Source organism: Papio anubis, chromosome 12 (assembly GCF_008728515.1).
Source record: "Papio anubis isolate 15944 chromosome 12, Panubis1.0, whole genome shotgun sequence".
Taxonomy (NCBI): domain Eukaryota; kingdom Metazoa; phylum Chordata; class Mammalia; order Primates; family Cercopithecidae; genus Papio; species Papio anubis.
In genome coordinates, this window is record NC_044987.1 from 72,885,939 (window position 1) to 72,903,294 (window position 17,356).

Here is a 17,356-nt window from a genome sequence, read left to right on the forward strand (position 1 = left end):
CTTGTTTCTCTGATGTTCTCATGCATGTAAAATTAAACACTAATTAACTTGTATATCTTTTCTCCTGTTAATCTGTTGTCAATTTGCTTTTTTAAATTAAAAATACTATTTCTAATGGTACTTTGGATGTTGTCAGTTTAATACACAGGCCTCCTGTCCACTGAACCTAAGAGGGTAGAGGAAAAGTTTTATATCCTCTATAACATACTATCTGACTATTTCACCCCTAGGAATCTACCTAAGAGAAACGAAAACATACATCCACACAAAAACTTCTACACAAATGTTCATAGCAGCATTATCCACAGTAATCAGTTCAGGTTAAACAGAATGTGGTATGTTTATACTATTGAATACTCTCCACCAATTATAAGGACTGAAATACTGATATGTGTTACAACATGGATAAACCTAAAAAATAGTATGCCAAGTGAAAAGAAGCCAGATGCAAAATACTACATATTATATAATTTCATTTATATGAGATTTCCAAAAATAAGTACATTTATGGAGACAGAAAGTTGATAAATAATTGCCTCGGGCTGGGAGGGGGAGCAAAGACTGCGAACATGCATAAGGAAACTTTTTGAAGTGATAGTAATCATCTAAAATAAAATGGATGATAGTTGCACAACTCTATAAATATTAAAAGTCATTGGATATATTGAGTGAATTTTAAGTTATATACATTATACCTCAAGAAAAGTATAATTAAAAATCCTATCAGGGGCTGGATATGGTGGCTTATACCTGTAATCACAGCACTTTGGAAAGCCAAGGCAAAGAGATCACCCGAACCCAGAATGTGGAATCAGCCTGGGCAACAAAGTGAGACTCTGTCTCTACAAAAAATAATAAATAAAATAAAATTAGCTTGGCATTGTGGCACTCACCTGTACTCCCAGCTACTCAGTAGGCTGAGGCAGGAGGATTGCTTGAGCAGTGGAGGTTGAGGCTGCAGTGAACCATGACTGCACTACTGCACTCCAGCCTCGGTGACAGAGCAAGATTCTGTCTAAAAATTGAAAAAAAAAAAAAAGAGAGAAAGAGATTCTATTGAATTACATATCTCAGTCAGTTCTTTGGATCCCATTCTAGTTTGCTTGAAAAAATACTTCCGGAAATTGAAACTGCAAATAAAATTTCTCAGTTTCAAATTTGGTATACAGCATAAAGCTTTCATAAGCATGTATAAAAAAACATTGAGAGAAATTAGGGACATCTTAATAATTGGAAACTCAATATTATAAAAATATCAATTCTTTGAAAATTGATCTAATAAGATCATTGCAAAAATCAAAAGATTTTATGTGTATGTGTGTGTATGTGGAGTGGAGGTAGGGCATAAATTTAGCAAACTGGATCTAAAATGGAAATACGAAAATGGGAAAGGTGAAGAATAACCTAAACATCCATTAAGAGGAAGAAAAATGTATGAGGAAGTCTTCCACCAGGTATCAAGAGTTAATATAAAACTATTGTTTTAAGGTAAGTGTGGTATTAGCATTAAAAAAGACAAAAAGGACCAATTGGCTAGCATAAAAAGCCCAGAAATAGCTTAAGCATATGTAGACTCCTGATTTTGTAAAAAAAATAAATAAATAAAAGCAGCATTACAGAGAAGTAGAGAAAAAAGCACATCTTTTCAATAAATACATGTATAAAAGCAATAAATAAGCTGAAAAAATGGATATCTATATAAAAAATTAAAACTGACCTTCACCTCACACTTGCACAAAAATTAGTTCCAGATGTATTATATCTCTAAATGTATAAGGCAAAATAATAAAGATCCTAGAAGATAATATATAAAAATATCTCTATTACCTCAAGGAAACTAATGAGTTCTTAAAGTGGACACAAAAGCACTAACTATGAAAGATTGAGAACTCTGACCACATCAAAATTAAGAATTACAATTAATAGAAAGATGCTATTAAGAAAGTGACGAAGACACAAAGTGAGACAATGTATTTTCAATATAGATAACTGACCAAAGATTACTATTCAGAATATGTAAAGGATAAATCAGTATCAAAAGACAAATATCCCAAAAAGGAAATGGAAAAAAGAATTGTATAGGCACTTCACAGAAGAAGAAACCTGCCTGGCTAATAATCATATGAAAAGATGCTAAAACACACAAGTAACTCGAGAAATAAAATTAAAGGAACAATAATATGCCCATCAAATTGGCAAAATTTTAGAATTTCACAATACTTGGTGATATGGTTTGGCTGTGTTCCCACCCAAATCTCATCTTGAATTGTAGTTCCCATAATCCCCATTTGCCACGGGAGGTACCCAGTGCAAAGTAATTGAATCATAGTGGTAGGTACCCTCATGCTGTTCTCGTGATAGTGAGTGAGTTCTCACAAGATCTGATCGTTCCATAAGGAGCTTTTCACCGTTTGCTCAGCACTTCTCTTTACTGCTGCCACGTGAAGAAAGACGTGTTTGCTTCCCCTTCCACTATGATTGTAAGTTTCCTGAGGCTTCTCCAGCCATACTGAACTGTATAAATTACCTTTATAAATTACCCAGTCTTGAGTATGTCTTTGTTAGCAGTGTGAGAATATACGAATACAGTAAATTGCTACCGAGTAGTAGGGTGCTGCTGTAAAGACACCTGAAAATGTGGAAGTGACTTTGGAAGTGGGTAATAGGCAAAGGTTGGAATAGTTTGGAGGGCTCAGAAGAAGACAGGAAGATGTGGGAAAGTTTGGAACTTCCTAGAGACTTGTTGAATGGCTTTGACCAAAATGCTGACAGTGATATGGACAATAAAGTCCAGGCTGAGGTGGTCTCAGATGGAGATAAGGAACTAGTTAGGAACTGAAGCACAGGTGACTCTTGTTATGCTTTAACAAAGAGACTGGCAGCATTTTGCTCCAGCCTCAGACATCTGTGGAACTTTGAACTTGAGAGAGATGACTTAGAGTATCTGGTGAAAGAAATTTCTAGGTGGCAAAGCATTCAAGAAGAGGCAAAGCATAAAAGTTTGGAAAATTTGCAGCCTGAGGATGGAAATGTGGTAGAGAAGAAAAACCTATTTTCTGGGGAGAAATTCAAGCTGGCTGCAGACATTTGCAGTAGTAACAAGGAACTGAATGTTAATCACTGAGATAATAAAGAAAACATCTCCAGGGTATGTCAGAGACCTTCACAGCTATACCCCCCATCACAGGCCCAGAGGCCTGGTAGGAGGAAATGGCTTCCTGGGCCAAGTCCAGGGCCCCCTTGCTGTGTACAGCCTTGAGACTGTGACACAGCTGCTCCAGCCATGGCTAAAAGGGGCCAACGTACAGCTCAGGTCATTGCTTTCAAAGAATGTAAGCCCCCAGCTTTGGCAGCTTCCATGTGGTGTTGGTCCTGTACATGCACAGAAGTCAAGAACTTCTGTGAAGATTTTGAACCCTCCACCTAGATTTCAGAGGATGTATGGAAATACCTGGATGTCTAGGCAGAAGTTTGCTGCAGGGGCAGAACCCTCTTGGAGAACCTCTACTAGTGCAGTGTAGAAGGGAAATGTGGGATCAGAGCCCCCACACAGAGTCCCCATTGGGGCACTGCCTAGTGGAGCTGTAAGAAGAGGGTCACCATCCTCCAGATCCCAGAATGGCAGATTCACCTACAGCTTGCACCTGTGCATGTGGAAAAGCCACAGGCACTCAGCAGCCTGTGAAAGCAACCTGGAGCAGGGCTAGACCCTACAAAGTCACAGGGGCACAGCTGCCCAAGGCTGTGAGAGCCCATTTCTTGTATTAGTGTGACTTAGATATGAGAGATGGAGTCAAAGGAGATCTTTTTGGAAATTTAAGGTTTATTGACTGCCCTATTGGATTTCAGACTCACATGGGGCCCTGCAGCTCCTTTGTTTTGGCCAATTTCTCCCATTTGGAATGGGTATATTTACCCAATGCCTGTACCCCCATTGTATCTAGAAAGTAACGAACTTGGTTTTGATCTTACAGACACATAGGCAGGAGGGACTTGCCATGTCTCACATGAAATTTTAGACTTGGACATTTGAGGTAATGCTGGAATGAGTTAAGACTTTGGGTGACTGTTGGAAGAGCATGATTATGTTTTGAAATATGAGGAAATGAAATTTGGGAGGGTCCAGGGGTGGAATGATATGGTTAGGCTGTGTCCCCACTGAAATGTCATCTTGAAATGTAGTTCCCATAATCCCCATGTGTCATAGGAGTGACCTCATGGGAGGTAATTGAATCATGGGGGGCAGTTATCCTCATGCTGCTCCTGTGATAGTGAGAGAGTTCTCATGAGATCTGATGGTTTTAATAGGGGCATTTCCCCCTTTTGCTTGGCACTTCTTGCTGCTGCCATGTGAAGAATGACATGTTTGCTTCCCCTTCTGCCATGATTGTAAGTTTCATGAGGCCTCCCCAGCCATGCTGAACTGTGAGTCAATTAAACCTCTTTCCTTTATAAATTACCCTGTCTAGGGTATGTCTTTATTAGCAGCATGAGAATGGACTAATACACTTGATATTGACAGGAATGTAGAGCAATAGAAACTTTTATACACTACTGGGGGCAGGAGATGTAAACTGTTGCAACCACTTTTGAAAATAGGTTGGTATCTCCTTGCAAAATTGAACATGCATATGAATGGAATCATCAATTCCATTGCTAGCTAAATACCCTAAAGAAACCCTTGCTGGTATAAGAAATATGCAAAAGAAGGCTCATTGTTAGTAATATCCAAAAACTGAAAACAGCCCAAATTTCCATCAAAAATAAATGCATAAATAAACTGAAGTATACTTATGCAATTAATTACTATACAACAATTGGAATAACTAACTATAGCTACATACATCAATAGAAATGATAGCAGTAGGAGGTAGTCAAATGCCTAGGCAGATAGGGGTGAGTCACTGATGAAATCCCACCTTCAAGCCACAGGCAGTTTGTATCCTGAAAGCCAAGCTACAAGTCAAATCCATGGACTGGATTGAGAACCTCTCTGCCCACTTGGCACACTTTCCTCTAATTGATCCCCACCCTTCACCTATTTTATGTATATCTACCCTTCCCTAATTGCTTTTTTATACTGTTGTGCCCACCTTTAAATGGTGCCTTTGTTTTAGCCTTTTTTTGCATACTCAAAAACCAATCAGCATGTACTCCCCCATTCACAGCCCATAAAAGCCCTGGATCAAGCCACAGTGAGGAAGAGACCACCCTACTTTGGGTGGGGGATCACCCTTGCATCCCCTCTCTGCTGAGAGCTGTTTTGTTGCTTAATAAAACTCTTCTCAATCCTTCTTACCCTTTGATTGTCAGCATAATCTCATTCTTCTTGGATGCGGGAAAAGAACTTGGGACCCACCAAATGTGGTGTATTAGTACATTTTCACACTGCTGATAAAGATATACGCAAGCCTGGGAAGAAAAAGAGGTTTAATTGGACTTACAGTTCCACATGGCTGGTGAGGCCTCAAAATCATGGCAAAAGGCACTTCTTGCAGGGTGGCAGCAAGAGAAAATAAGGAAGAGGCAAAAGGGGAAACCCCTAATAAAACCATCAGATCTCATGAGACTTATCCATCCACTACGCTCTGTGAGAAGAGGAACACCATCTCCAGACCCCAGAATGGTAGATCCACTGACAACTTGCACTGTTTGCCTTGAAAAACTGCAGATACTTAATGTCAGCCCAAGAAAGCAGCTGGGATGGAGGCTGTACCCTGCCAAGCCACACAGATGGAGCTGCGCAAGCCCATGGGAACCCACCTCTTGCATCAGAATGACTTGGATGTAGGACCTGGAGTCAAAGGAGATCATTTTGAAGCTCTAAAATTCAACTGCCCCACTGGACTTCGGACTTGCATGGGCCCTGTAATACCTTCACTTTGGACAATTTCTCCCATTTAGAACAACTGTATTTACCCAATACCTGTAGCTCCATCATATCTAGGAAGTAACTAGCTTGCTTTTGATTTTACAGGCTCATAGGCGGAAGGGGCTTGCATTGTCTCAGATGAGACTTTGGACCGTAGACTTTTGGGTTAATGCTGAAATGAGTTAAGACTTTTGGGGACTGTTGGGAAGGCCTGATTTGTTTTGAAATGTGAGGACATGAGATTTGGAGAGGCCAGGGGCAGAATGATATGGTTTGGCTCTACCAATATCTCATCTTGAATTGTACTCCCAAAATTCCCATGTCTTGTGGGAGGGACCTGGTGTGAGATAATTTGAATCATGGGAGTGGTTTCCCCCATATTGTTCTCGTGCTCCATTAGGTGGTGCTCCAGTAGGGACTCTGCGTGGGGGCTCTGACCCCACATTTCCCTTCCACACTGCCCTAGCAGAGGTTCTCCATGAGAAGCTGCCCCTGCAGCAAACTTCTGCCTGGTCATCCAGGTGTTTCCTTACATCTTCTGAAATTTAGGTAGAGGTTTCAAACCCCAATTCTTGACTTCTGTGCACGCGCAGGCTCAACACCAGGTAGAAGCTGCCAAGGCTTGGGACTTGCACCCTCTGAAGCCCCGGTCTGAGCTCTATGTTAGCTCCTTTCAGCCACAGCTGGAGCAGCTGGGACACAGGGTACCAAGTCCCTAGGCTGCACACAGCATACGGACCCTGGACCCAGCCCACGAAACCATTTTCTCCTAGGCCTCTGGACCTGTGATGGGAGGGGCTGCCGTGAAGGCCTCTGACATGCCCTGGAGGCATTTTCCCCATTGTCTTGGGGATTAACATTAGGTTCTTCATTACTCATCACATTTCTGCAGCAGGCTTGAATTTCTCCTCAGAAAATGGGTTTTTCTTTTCTATCACATTGTCAGGCTGCAAATTTTCTGAACCTTTATGCTCCGCTTCCCTTATAAAACTGAATGCCTTTAACAGCATCCAAGTCACCTCTTGAATGCTTTGCTGCTTAGAAATTTCTTCTGTCCCTAAATCATCTCTCTCAAGTTTGAAGTTCCATGAATCTCTAGGGCAGGGGCAAAATGCTGCTAGTCTCTTTGCTAAAACATAGCAAGAGTCACCTTTGCTCCAGTTCTTAACAAGTTCCTCATCTCCATCTGAGACCACCTCAACCTGGATCTTATTGTCCATATCGCTATCAGGCTTTTGGTCAAAGCCATTCAACAAGTCTCTAGGAAGTTCCAAGCTTGCCCATATTGTCCTGTCTTTTTCTGAAGCCTCCACACCATCCCAACCTCTGCCTGTTACCCAGTTGCAAAGTTGCTTCCACATTTCAGGGTATCTTTTCAGCAATGCCTCACTCTACTTGTACCAATTTACTCTATTAGTTTGCTTTCACACTGCTGATAAAGACATACCTGAGACAGGGAAGAAAAAGAAGTCTAATTGGACTTACAGTTACACGTGGCTGAGGAGGCCTCAGAATCATGCTGCTATAAAGACACATGCACAGGTATGCTTATTGCGGCACTATTCACAATAGCAAAGACTTGGAACCAACCCAAATGTCCATCAATGATAGAATGGCTGGATTAAGAAAATGTGGCACATATAGGCCATGGAATACTATGCAGCCACAAAAAAGGATGAGTTCATGTCCTTTGTAGGGACATGGATGAAGCTGGAAACCATCATTCTGAGCAAACTATTGCAAGGACAGAAAACCAAACACCGCATGTTCTCACTCATAGGTGGGAATTGAACAGTGAGAACACTTGGACACAGGGTGGAGAACATCACACACAAGGGCCTGTGGTGGGGTGGGAGGAGGGGGGAGGGATAGCATTAGGAGAAATAGCTAATGTAAATGACTAGTTAATGGGTGCAGCACACCAACATGGCACATGTATACATATGTAACAAACCTGCACATTGTGCACATGTACCCTAGAACTGAAAGTATAAGAAAAAATAATAATAAATGGCCGGGTGCGGTGTCTCACACCTGTAATCCCAGCACTTCGGGAGGCTGAGGCAGGTGAATCACAAGGTGAGGAGATCGAGACCATCCTGGCTAACACGGTGAAACCCCGTCTTTACTAAAAATACAAAAAATTAGCTGGGCGAGGTGGTGGTCCCCTGTAGTCCCAGCTACTCAGGAGGCTGGGGCAGGAGAATGGGGTGAAGTTGGGAGGCCGAGCTTGCAGTGAGCGGAGATCGCGCCACTGCACTCCAGCCTGGGTGACAGAACAAGACTCCATCTCAAAAAAAAAAAAAAGTAATAATAATAATAAAATAAAGTGAACAGTAACACTCTAAAGCAGATGTAAGAGGTAACTTTGTGGCCTAGGGCTGGGGAAAGACTTCAACAACATTCCCCAAAAATACAAACAATAAAGTGAAAAACTGATGTATCTGAGTCCATCCAAATTAAGTATAAAGATGGCGGCTGTGGTGCTGGTGGCGACGCAGTTGCTGCTGGGATCGGGTTCTTGGGGCTGCCTGGGGCTTAGGTGAGCCACAGGTGAGCCAGGCCTTGGCCTGGGGCTGGGGTGGCTGGAGTTTTTCCAGAGGCTCTATCTTTGGGTTCCGCTGGCTCATGTCCTCAGGCGGGCTCACCCCTGGAGACACCAGCCATCCTCCCAGAGGCGATGGGGGCACTTCACGGCTTTGCGTCTCCATCCCTGGCTCACAGTCCCATTTGTCTCTCCTCTCCTCGGCTACTGGGTACTATCCTGCCCTCACCTCTCCTCCAGAGGCCATGTCTCATCTCTCTGCCTCTGCCCCACTCTCCGTCAGCATTTTTCCCTCAGAAGGCTGAGCTGATGGGGGCTGAGCTCTGTTGCGTGTGACAGCAACATCTAAGCCAAGCTCGTCCAACCTGCGGTCCACCAGCTGCATGCAGCTCAGGATGGCTTTGAATGCAGCCCAACACAAATTAGTAAATTTTCTTAAAACATTGTGCGATTTTTTTGTGAATTTTTTTTTTTTAAGCTCATCAGCTATCATTAATGTCAGTGTATTTTACGTGTGGCCCAAGACAATTCTTCTTCCATTGTGGCCCAGGGAAACCAAACCAAAAGATTGGGCGCTCCTGGTCTAGGTTCTCGATTGCTGAACTCGTGTCCTCTCGGCTGTTGATTCCTGACATTTAAGGACTTTTTCTGTCCCCTCTGCTCTTCCTGCCCGGGCAGCAAGGTCTGCCTTTCCCCACAAGGGTGCATTCATTCAGGCAACAGGTATGTATTACCCTTCACTACATAATGAGCACTATTTCAGGGATATGGAGGTGACCAGAGAGAGTTGCTGCCCACAGGAAATGGAGACAGACAATAGTGTGAACAAAGTATTGCCAATCATGAAAATGGTTTGAAGTAAACAAGCAGCATTTAGTGGCAGAAAATAGCAGGAAAGCCTAGAAAGACTGAGGGATAGCCGTTTATCAAGGTGACATTTAAGCCAAGAGATGAAGAATGAAGGAAGGGGAGGTCACATGAAAAGGGAAAGCCCTGAAACAGTGAGAACAGAAGTTTTGGAGGTGATGAGCCCGGTGTGTTCTGGGAATTGATGGAAGAGTCGGTGTGACTGGGACCTGTAGGGGTGGGAGGTTCAGGAAATGAGTGTGGAGAAAGAGACACTAGGCCTTCAAACCAGATTAATAAGGGGTGTGGCTTCCACCTAGACTTCAGTGACACTGCTGAAGGGCAGAGCTGTTTTAAGTGTTTTATGTGTATGAACTGTACTTGAGTGAGTTTTGGTTGTAAGCTGTATTTTACAGAGATGGCAATTAATTGAGACCCAAAGTACTGAACCAGCTTGCCTCAAGGTCCTTTGGCTGAGCCAGGATCACTCCTCTATGCTGTCTTTCAAGATATGTAGAAAGAAATCCTTTAGAAAGGTAAATGTTGATATCTAATGCAGACAAAACATAACTAACTGTACCTAAGTGGTCATCATAGGCTCAGTTGTCTCAATTCTGTTGTAACTGGGTCAGTTTCTCTGTTTTAGGTTTGGACTCCCTGTATACAGACACTTTAGAAGTGGTAGCACCTCTCCCTACATCCCCGCTCCCTACTTCTCTCTTACCTGGAGTACCTAAGCCTGTTTTTGCTACAGTCAATGGACAGGCAGAGTTTGAAACCAAAGTTACCATGTTGGATAATGGGCTTTGTGTGGCATCTTAAAATAAGTGTGAAAGTTTTTATATGGCAGGAAGTAAATACTGTTGGTAATGTTGTGGGTGGTCTGCTTGTTTTAATATGTACATGCTTTAGCTGACTCTCAGTTGTAATTAATATGCCAATTATGAATTGTACTCTGAGTGGAAGTATGTTAGAAAATCCAAAAACTTAGTAACCAAAATATCAACAGTGATCATTTTTGGTGGTGGCATTTAGGGTGGGTTCCCTCGTCCCCCACTTTTAAAAGTCCTTTCTGTAATTCTAAAAGTTTTCTACCACAAACATGAAGTGTATGGCTTCATAAATGTTGACCTACATATATACCTGTGAAGCCACCATCACAATGAAGATAATGAGTATATCCATCACCCTCACATAATTAAATCTGGTTATTAAGTCATTGATAATTTTAAAACATATCTCTTGACTAAAACTTATTTTGAACACCTGATTTAACCTGTGAATTTTCTTTATATTACTAGTTCTTATTAATTCAGGATCAAGATACAAAGCAAAATACCATGGTGAAATTGCGCACTCTTTGGAAAGTTGGCATTTTCAGTCAGTTGCCCAATTTGTAGTTTTTGAGACAATACTACAGAAAGATGTTTCAAGTTTTTCTTTTTTAGAATGGTTATCTCAATACATTATTAAGTTGCTAAGTTAATGCTAATAAAAGACCTTTAACTTTAAAAAAAAGCATACAAAGAGTTAGCAAATACATGACACACTGGGAGAAAATATTTGTGGCATTTAAAACCAGCACGGGGCCAGGTGTGATGGCTCATGCCTGTAATCTCAGCACCTTGGGAGGGGGAGACAGGAGGATCGCTTGAGCCCAGGAGTTCAAGACCAGCTGAGCAACATAGTGGGACCTCATTTCTACAAAAAATTTTTAAATTAGCTGGGCATAATGGTGTGCACCTATAGTCCCAGCTACTCGGGAGGCTGAGGTAGGAGGATCACTTGAGCCTGGGAATTTCAGGCTGCAGTGAGCCGTGATTGCACCACTGTACTCCAGCCTGGGTAACACAGTGAAGCTGTTCTGTCTCATAAATATATAAATAAACAAACAAAAACTACAAGGAATTTGCGTTAGAATATACAAAGAACTCAAAATCAACAGGGCCAGAAAACCAATAGAAAAATGGCAAAGGATATAAATAAGCAGTTCATACCCAAGTGACCAACATATAGAGATAATATCAATCTCACTAATAATCAGAGATACACAAATGAAGCCAATGAGCTACCACCTGACATCAATATGGCAAAACTTTTTATATCATTCCAAACTGGAGGTGGAAATAGGGAAACAGGAATGCTCAGCTCTACTGGAAGGAGTATAAACTGTGCTTGTGAAACTCATCTATGTCTGTCTTTTGATTCTACTTCTGGGTAATGATCCCAAAGAAATTCTCACTCAGTTCCATAAGAGGACATATTCAAGAATACTCACTGTGGCATTTCTCTACCAGGAAGTCAGAGACACTGTCCACTCCACCTTCTAGTATGTATTCCTCTATTACATAGGCTGGCAAGCTAAAAACTACATTTTCCAGACACCTGTGCAGCTAAGGTTCAGCCAATCATATGCATTCTTATGAGAATGGGAAGGCAGAATTAAGGTGATCTACCACTTCTCCCTTTCTGTGGGCAAGCATTGTTGTGGACCAGTGTGATTTTAGCGTACTAGTGTTAGCAAAGGTTACAGTGACAAGGCACTGACAGATGCCAATAGGCAGAGTGCTGGACATGTGTTTTGCTGGGGTGGATGGTGGAGGTGTAGTGTGTTTCTGGAACAGCAGCTGCCTCCTGATCAGGGCGGTCTCAGGATAATAGTCAGCGCAGCCACTGCTACTAGAAGAGAGAATCGCTCCCTCAGTGACTTTGAGTCTTTCCTAGATTGTTTCCTTCAGCATTCTCTGTGATTCTGTAATGCATCCTTTTCTATTTAAAGTTGATTTTCTCTGCATTTAAACTACAGTTTGATTGATTCCACCAGAATGCAAGAAATTTGTTAATATTCTTCTGTTCTACATTTTGCAAAGTTCACTTGCCATTAAAGTTCCATCTCAATTGTTCATTCTATCAGGCAAGTCTACTCTCTCTGTATCTCACAGTATTTTGCATTTGTATTGTAATTACTTGCTCACCTATCTGTCTTTCTCATTAGAACATGAACTCTTTGAGGCCAGAGATGGAATCTTATTCATTTTTGTAATCCTGGCTTTTAGCATTACAGCCATCTTCCCTCCCAACTAAGTGCCTTTGCATATGCTATACCACCTGCCTGGGAAACCCTCCTACTTCTTTTCATCTAATTAACTCTTACTCATGTTTCTTATTCAACTGGATCATCTTGAGATTGAACTATACTGTTCAGTACAGTATAGTAGCCACTACCATATGTGGCTATTTACATTTTTTATTTTATAATTTTATTTAAATTAGTTTTAAATTAAATTTAAAATTTAAAATCGTTCAAATTGACCAAGGGATTGAAAATAAAAATAAGTAGATAAAAATCAGTCATCAGTCACACTACCCACATTTTATATAAATGAACATGTGGCTACCATATTGGACAACACAGAATACAGAACATTTTTGTCATCACAGAGAGTTCTGCTGGACAGCACTGATCTAAGTACATTAGGGCTCTGTATTTTACGCTCCTGCAATATCGTGTGCTGTGCTTACATAGCACTTATCAAACTAAATTATGAATTAATAATATCTGGCTTCTCCATTAAATCTTAGGCCTCATGAAGACAGAAACCATGTCTGTTTTGTTTACCATTGTATGCTAGTGCCTAAGACAGTACATGACAAATAAATAAACACTAAATAAATATTTGTCAAATGACAAATGAATGAATGAAATTATCTTCTAATAGATATAAACATTCTATTTCTTGCAATTTTGGGTCCAGACTAGAACTATGATTAGTGGGTTTTTATGTAGGGGCAAATACTTTTTTCAAGTTTCAGACCACTTCATGCCCCTTTTTTTTGCTGAGCATTTTATTTCCTTTCCTGAAACCAAGAGGACAACAGTATTTAGCCACTGAAAATTGGGAAACCTCGTACTTTGGTAATACTAAAAGGTTGATGTTCAAAATATCCAAATGTGAAGCACATGATTAAAAAAATACTTTGTATTGTTCTACCTAGTCATGATCAATGTAAACATCTGGGTATCCATCATAACCAAAAAGATATACTTGCAATGAGTGAGAAATACTTCATTTATTTAGACTTATGATCATTACATTTTTGTTTTACATTTTAAGGTAGAAGAGAGGTTTAAAAGTGCAATTTTATTCTTTTATAAATTATGAAATAACATACTTTAAAAAGAATAAACTATAGAAAAGAATAATTAAAATAATTCAAATGCATAAAAGTAGAATCAAAATCATCAATTAAAATTGCAGCTATCATGGCTAGTGATGGATTATATGTAGTTTGTTATATCAGAGATATTGGTACTTGGAAATCTTAATAGAGCTTTGAAAAATTAGCAGCATGTATCGTTGCCCTACACTGTCTAGAGCAGAACTCTGACCATATCTATTTTCATTTTCATTGGGATTTAGCTTTAGTTAATACATCCACATCAGCTTTGTCTGCCTCTCCAAGACTTTTTTCATGGCTCTCAACCAAGATATTGTCTTCCTTTTTTCGGGGCCTCTGGGAACCAGCATCTCTGGGAGCTAGAGGAGCTCCAAGGGCAATAAAATTGTGCACATCCTGCAGCTTCTTACGCAGCCATTCTACTCTCTCCATCGAGTTCAGATGTTTTCCCAGATTATGCATAAGCTGTATTTCACTCACAGATCTCTTCCTGGGAAGAAGAGAAACAGAGAGGGCCACTTCCCATTAGCTCCCCACTTCAAAATGATAAAGTCAACATTAAAAATCCAATTCCCAGGCAAAACAGTACTTACTTAACAGATTTCCCATCTGATTTTGTAAGAAAACAAATTGCCAACATGACAATCATTACTTTAGCCATGTCTTTTGCAGGTATCATCTTCACTAAAAGGAAAGGCAAAATGGAGGTATTTTAAAATACTTTTAATATTCAAAACTCTAGTACACAGAATGCAATACTAACTAATTGGGTTGGTTTTCATGAGAAGCTTTTGGAACCAACCTCTTTATTTTATGGATACACTAGTATACATTATATATACACATAATTTAACTTAGAAATTAGTTTTATACTCCTAACTATCTTTTGGAGATTTCTTGTGCAAGTTTTAATATATAAATCTTAAGCCACAAGAGGAATGAAAGAGTTTATTTTTGAGAATGCCCCCCCGCACTGCATTTTATGTTGATTATGCCTAAATGCTTATAACTTGCTTGAAAATGGCTAATTTTCTTAATAGTGTAAATTGTTAACACTGTTTATTTACTTAGCAAATCCCTTTCTTAAGTAAACTTCAATTTCAGGCATTGTAATAATAACCATAAACACCAAACAAATAGGTGCTAATTTAGAGATTTTCACTAAATTAATGCACATTTCTCCTAGCATTAAAAATAATGTGTCAAAACATTTAAAAATCATCTGATTGATTACTTGTGATATGGATTTTGAGCTTTATCTCTAAATGGAATGCTTGTATTTTATTTATTCAACCTATTTTATTAACAATTATCTTTTAATATAACGTTTGTCTCTTTCTTCGTTTCACATCTATGTAGGATATTCTTGCCTTAATCAGCATTTCAGTACTTGCAAAGGCTGTTATTATAGAAGTGCTTTTCCTTAATGCTCAGTGTACTACATTTTAACATACACATAGAGTAGTTATGTACTCCTGTTTTACAGGGAAACTCGTCATTTAGAAGTAGCATAGGAAATATAATCTGCTACATTTTTGTTTACTCTACAATATAAAGCTATTGATGGAGCAACATGAAAATTTTCTTTTTCTGTTTATGTTAGAAACAAGCACTGTAGCTGGAGGACAGGAGCACTGGAGTCTAATCTTACTTTGTCATATTCATCTAGTGACCTCAGATATCTCTGCTTTGCTTCCTTGTCTTCACAGGAATATGGGCTTCTTATAAGAATATCATGAAAAAAAGCTGAAAAATTGTTGCAAAACACCCTTAAATTCATGTAATACAATTTCATGAAATTAAGGAGATACAGTTTTCAGAATAGAACTGTCATTTATGTGAAAGGAATAAATATTCACTAGTCAAACTGTGCTTGTCCAACTTTAGTATACAGATTGGGCTCTTTATGAGCCATAAAATAAATAATCTAAATAAGAATACTCTGCAGGAAAAATAGAATATTAACTCCACTTAATACATTTATAGTGATTATTTAAACCAGAACTATTCATTCACCATCAGCCTGTTTTATTTCAAAATTTTGATACCAATACTATTATATTAAAGCATAGCATGCCAAATTTTAATGATTTTTTGCTATAATTTCAGATGAGTTTTTAAAAAGCAAGGTATCTCAGAAGACTTTAATCACAACGTATTTTGTGATTTGAGAGTATTTTAATGGTATTAATTTATTTTGTATGTGACATTTTATATTAAACATAACACTCTTAGCATTTTACCTTGAAGAAACAACATGGTATTTGTAGAAATGGTACACATTAAATAATAACTTGATTATCAAAAATCTCATGAGATTCAGAAGTGAATTTTTAAGATTACTTACCATGCAATGTCTTAGAACAAAATCTTCTTTCAGGTATATTAGGAACTGATGTTGAGTAAACCAAAAACAACTGATGAATTGGACTGCAGACCCTTAAATGTGACTTTTATACATAGATCTTCTGCTTGCCAAGAGAGGCTCTTTTATTGTTACAGATGATGTCACTCCCAATTCTCTGGATCTCAACTATAGGTTCAAAGCAGCACATACACACACCCACAGGGCGGTGCACACTCTTCTTAAGTTTTGGTTAGTTGGATACTAAAAGGAAAACAGCATTTGGCTTGAAAAGGGGCTTATGCAAAGACTTTTAACAAATACAGAATTATGCCACCTAGAAAAATTCTACCTGGATTAATGAATCTGAATTTAAACTGTGAAAAGACTGATTTCAAAGATTTATGATAAAGTCATTATCTTACTTGAAAGTAAAATCCAAAAATAAGTATATTTGTTATAACCATACTGTTGGTACAATTTTATGATAATAAATCATAGATGTTATGCTTATTTTACAAGCCATTTTCAACTAATCCATGTCACTTCTGGTCATCTTTCAAAAAAAGCAGATGTAGCCCTTTTCTTAAAGGAATTGTTAAAAATAATTGGAGAAAATGCTCTTGGTACATAATTACTTTAAAAGCTTCAAAAGTGAAATTATTTTAAAATTTATTTAAGTTATATTTTATTTGTGCATCTTAATCTGTAATAACAACATTTGATAAGCACTAACTGCATGCCTAATTACGTACATTATCCCACTAGATCTTCACAGCAGTCCTTTAAAGTTAGTACTTAAAGTACTAAAGTAGGTACTTATCCCCATTTTTACATGAGGAAACTTAGGCTTGGAAAGCAGAAAAGATGGAATTCAACAAAGGTCTTTATGACACCCGATTCTTACTACCTCAGTTTCTGCCTAAAAATATAGCCCTTCTTTGAACTCCAGTCTTGACTTTAATTTGCAAAGTCATCTGAAATCACAGCAAAAACTCATTGCAGCATTTTCCCCCAGGGGTTAAGTCTTTATTCTCATGTTCCCTAAGGGATGATGAGAGCCTGCTCCAAAACCTAATGGGGCGTGATGCTGCTACATGTCTGACTTCAAATATTGCTCCAGCAATAATTGCCTGGTCCACCTATCAAAACACGTTGAATGTCTTTGATATATCTAGGACTCCTTTAGACAGCTTTGCTTTCCCACCAAAGATCCGGTTCCAGAGTGGGATCTGCTCTCTCAGCTCTGGTCCCATTCTGGCTTCATGTCATCCTTTTCCTACTAGCCATTGTCAAGGTTTGACTCTACCTTAGGTAAGAGCCGGTACAAATTTGAATAGTAACCATATGGAGTTTATAATGAGAGATATATACTAGTCCTTCCCTAGGAAATTCTCCGCTCTGGGTAAACCTCACTTAGAGTGTTGCTCCAGGCTCCATTTTAGAAATAGTAGAGACAAATGGGAACATATATTGAGGATATCAATCAGTTTGGTGAAAATGTTGAAAACTATAACATGAGAAGTAGTTGAATGAAATTAGAAAAGTCTGAGGAAAGAAAGATGGGATG

At 39.2% G+C, this 17,356-nt stretch overlaps 1 protein-coding gene across 1 annotated transcript; it reads right to left on the reverse strand.

The window, feature by feature from the left end:
• Positions 1-13,314: 13,314 nt before the first annotated feature.
• PTH (parathyroid hormone) lies at positions 13,315-16,253 on the reverse strand. Its single transcript, XM_031653967.1, has 4 exons — positions 16,212-16,253; positions 15,919-16,027; positions 14,036-14,126; positions 13,315-13,932 (listed from the first exon to the last, which is right to left on the reverse strand). Exons 1-4 carry the CDS (start codon positions 16,251-16,253, stop codon positions 13,671-13,673), a joined length of 504 nt encoding a protein of 167 aa, XP_031509827.1. The 3' UTR covers positions 13,315-13,670.
• Between the last annotated feature and the right edge of the window lie 1,103 nt (positions 16,254-17,356).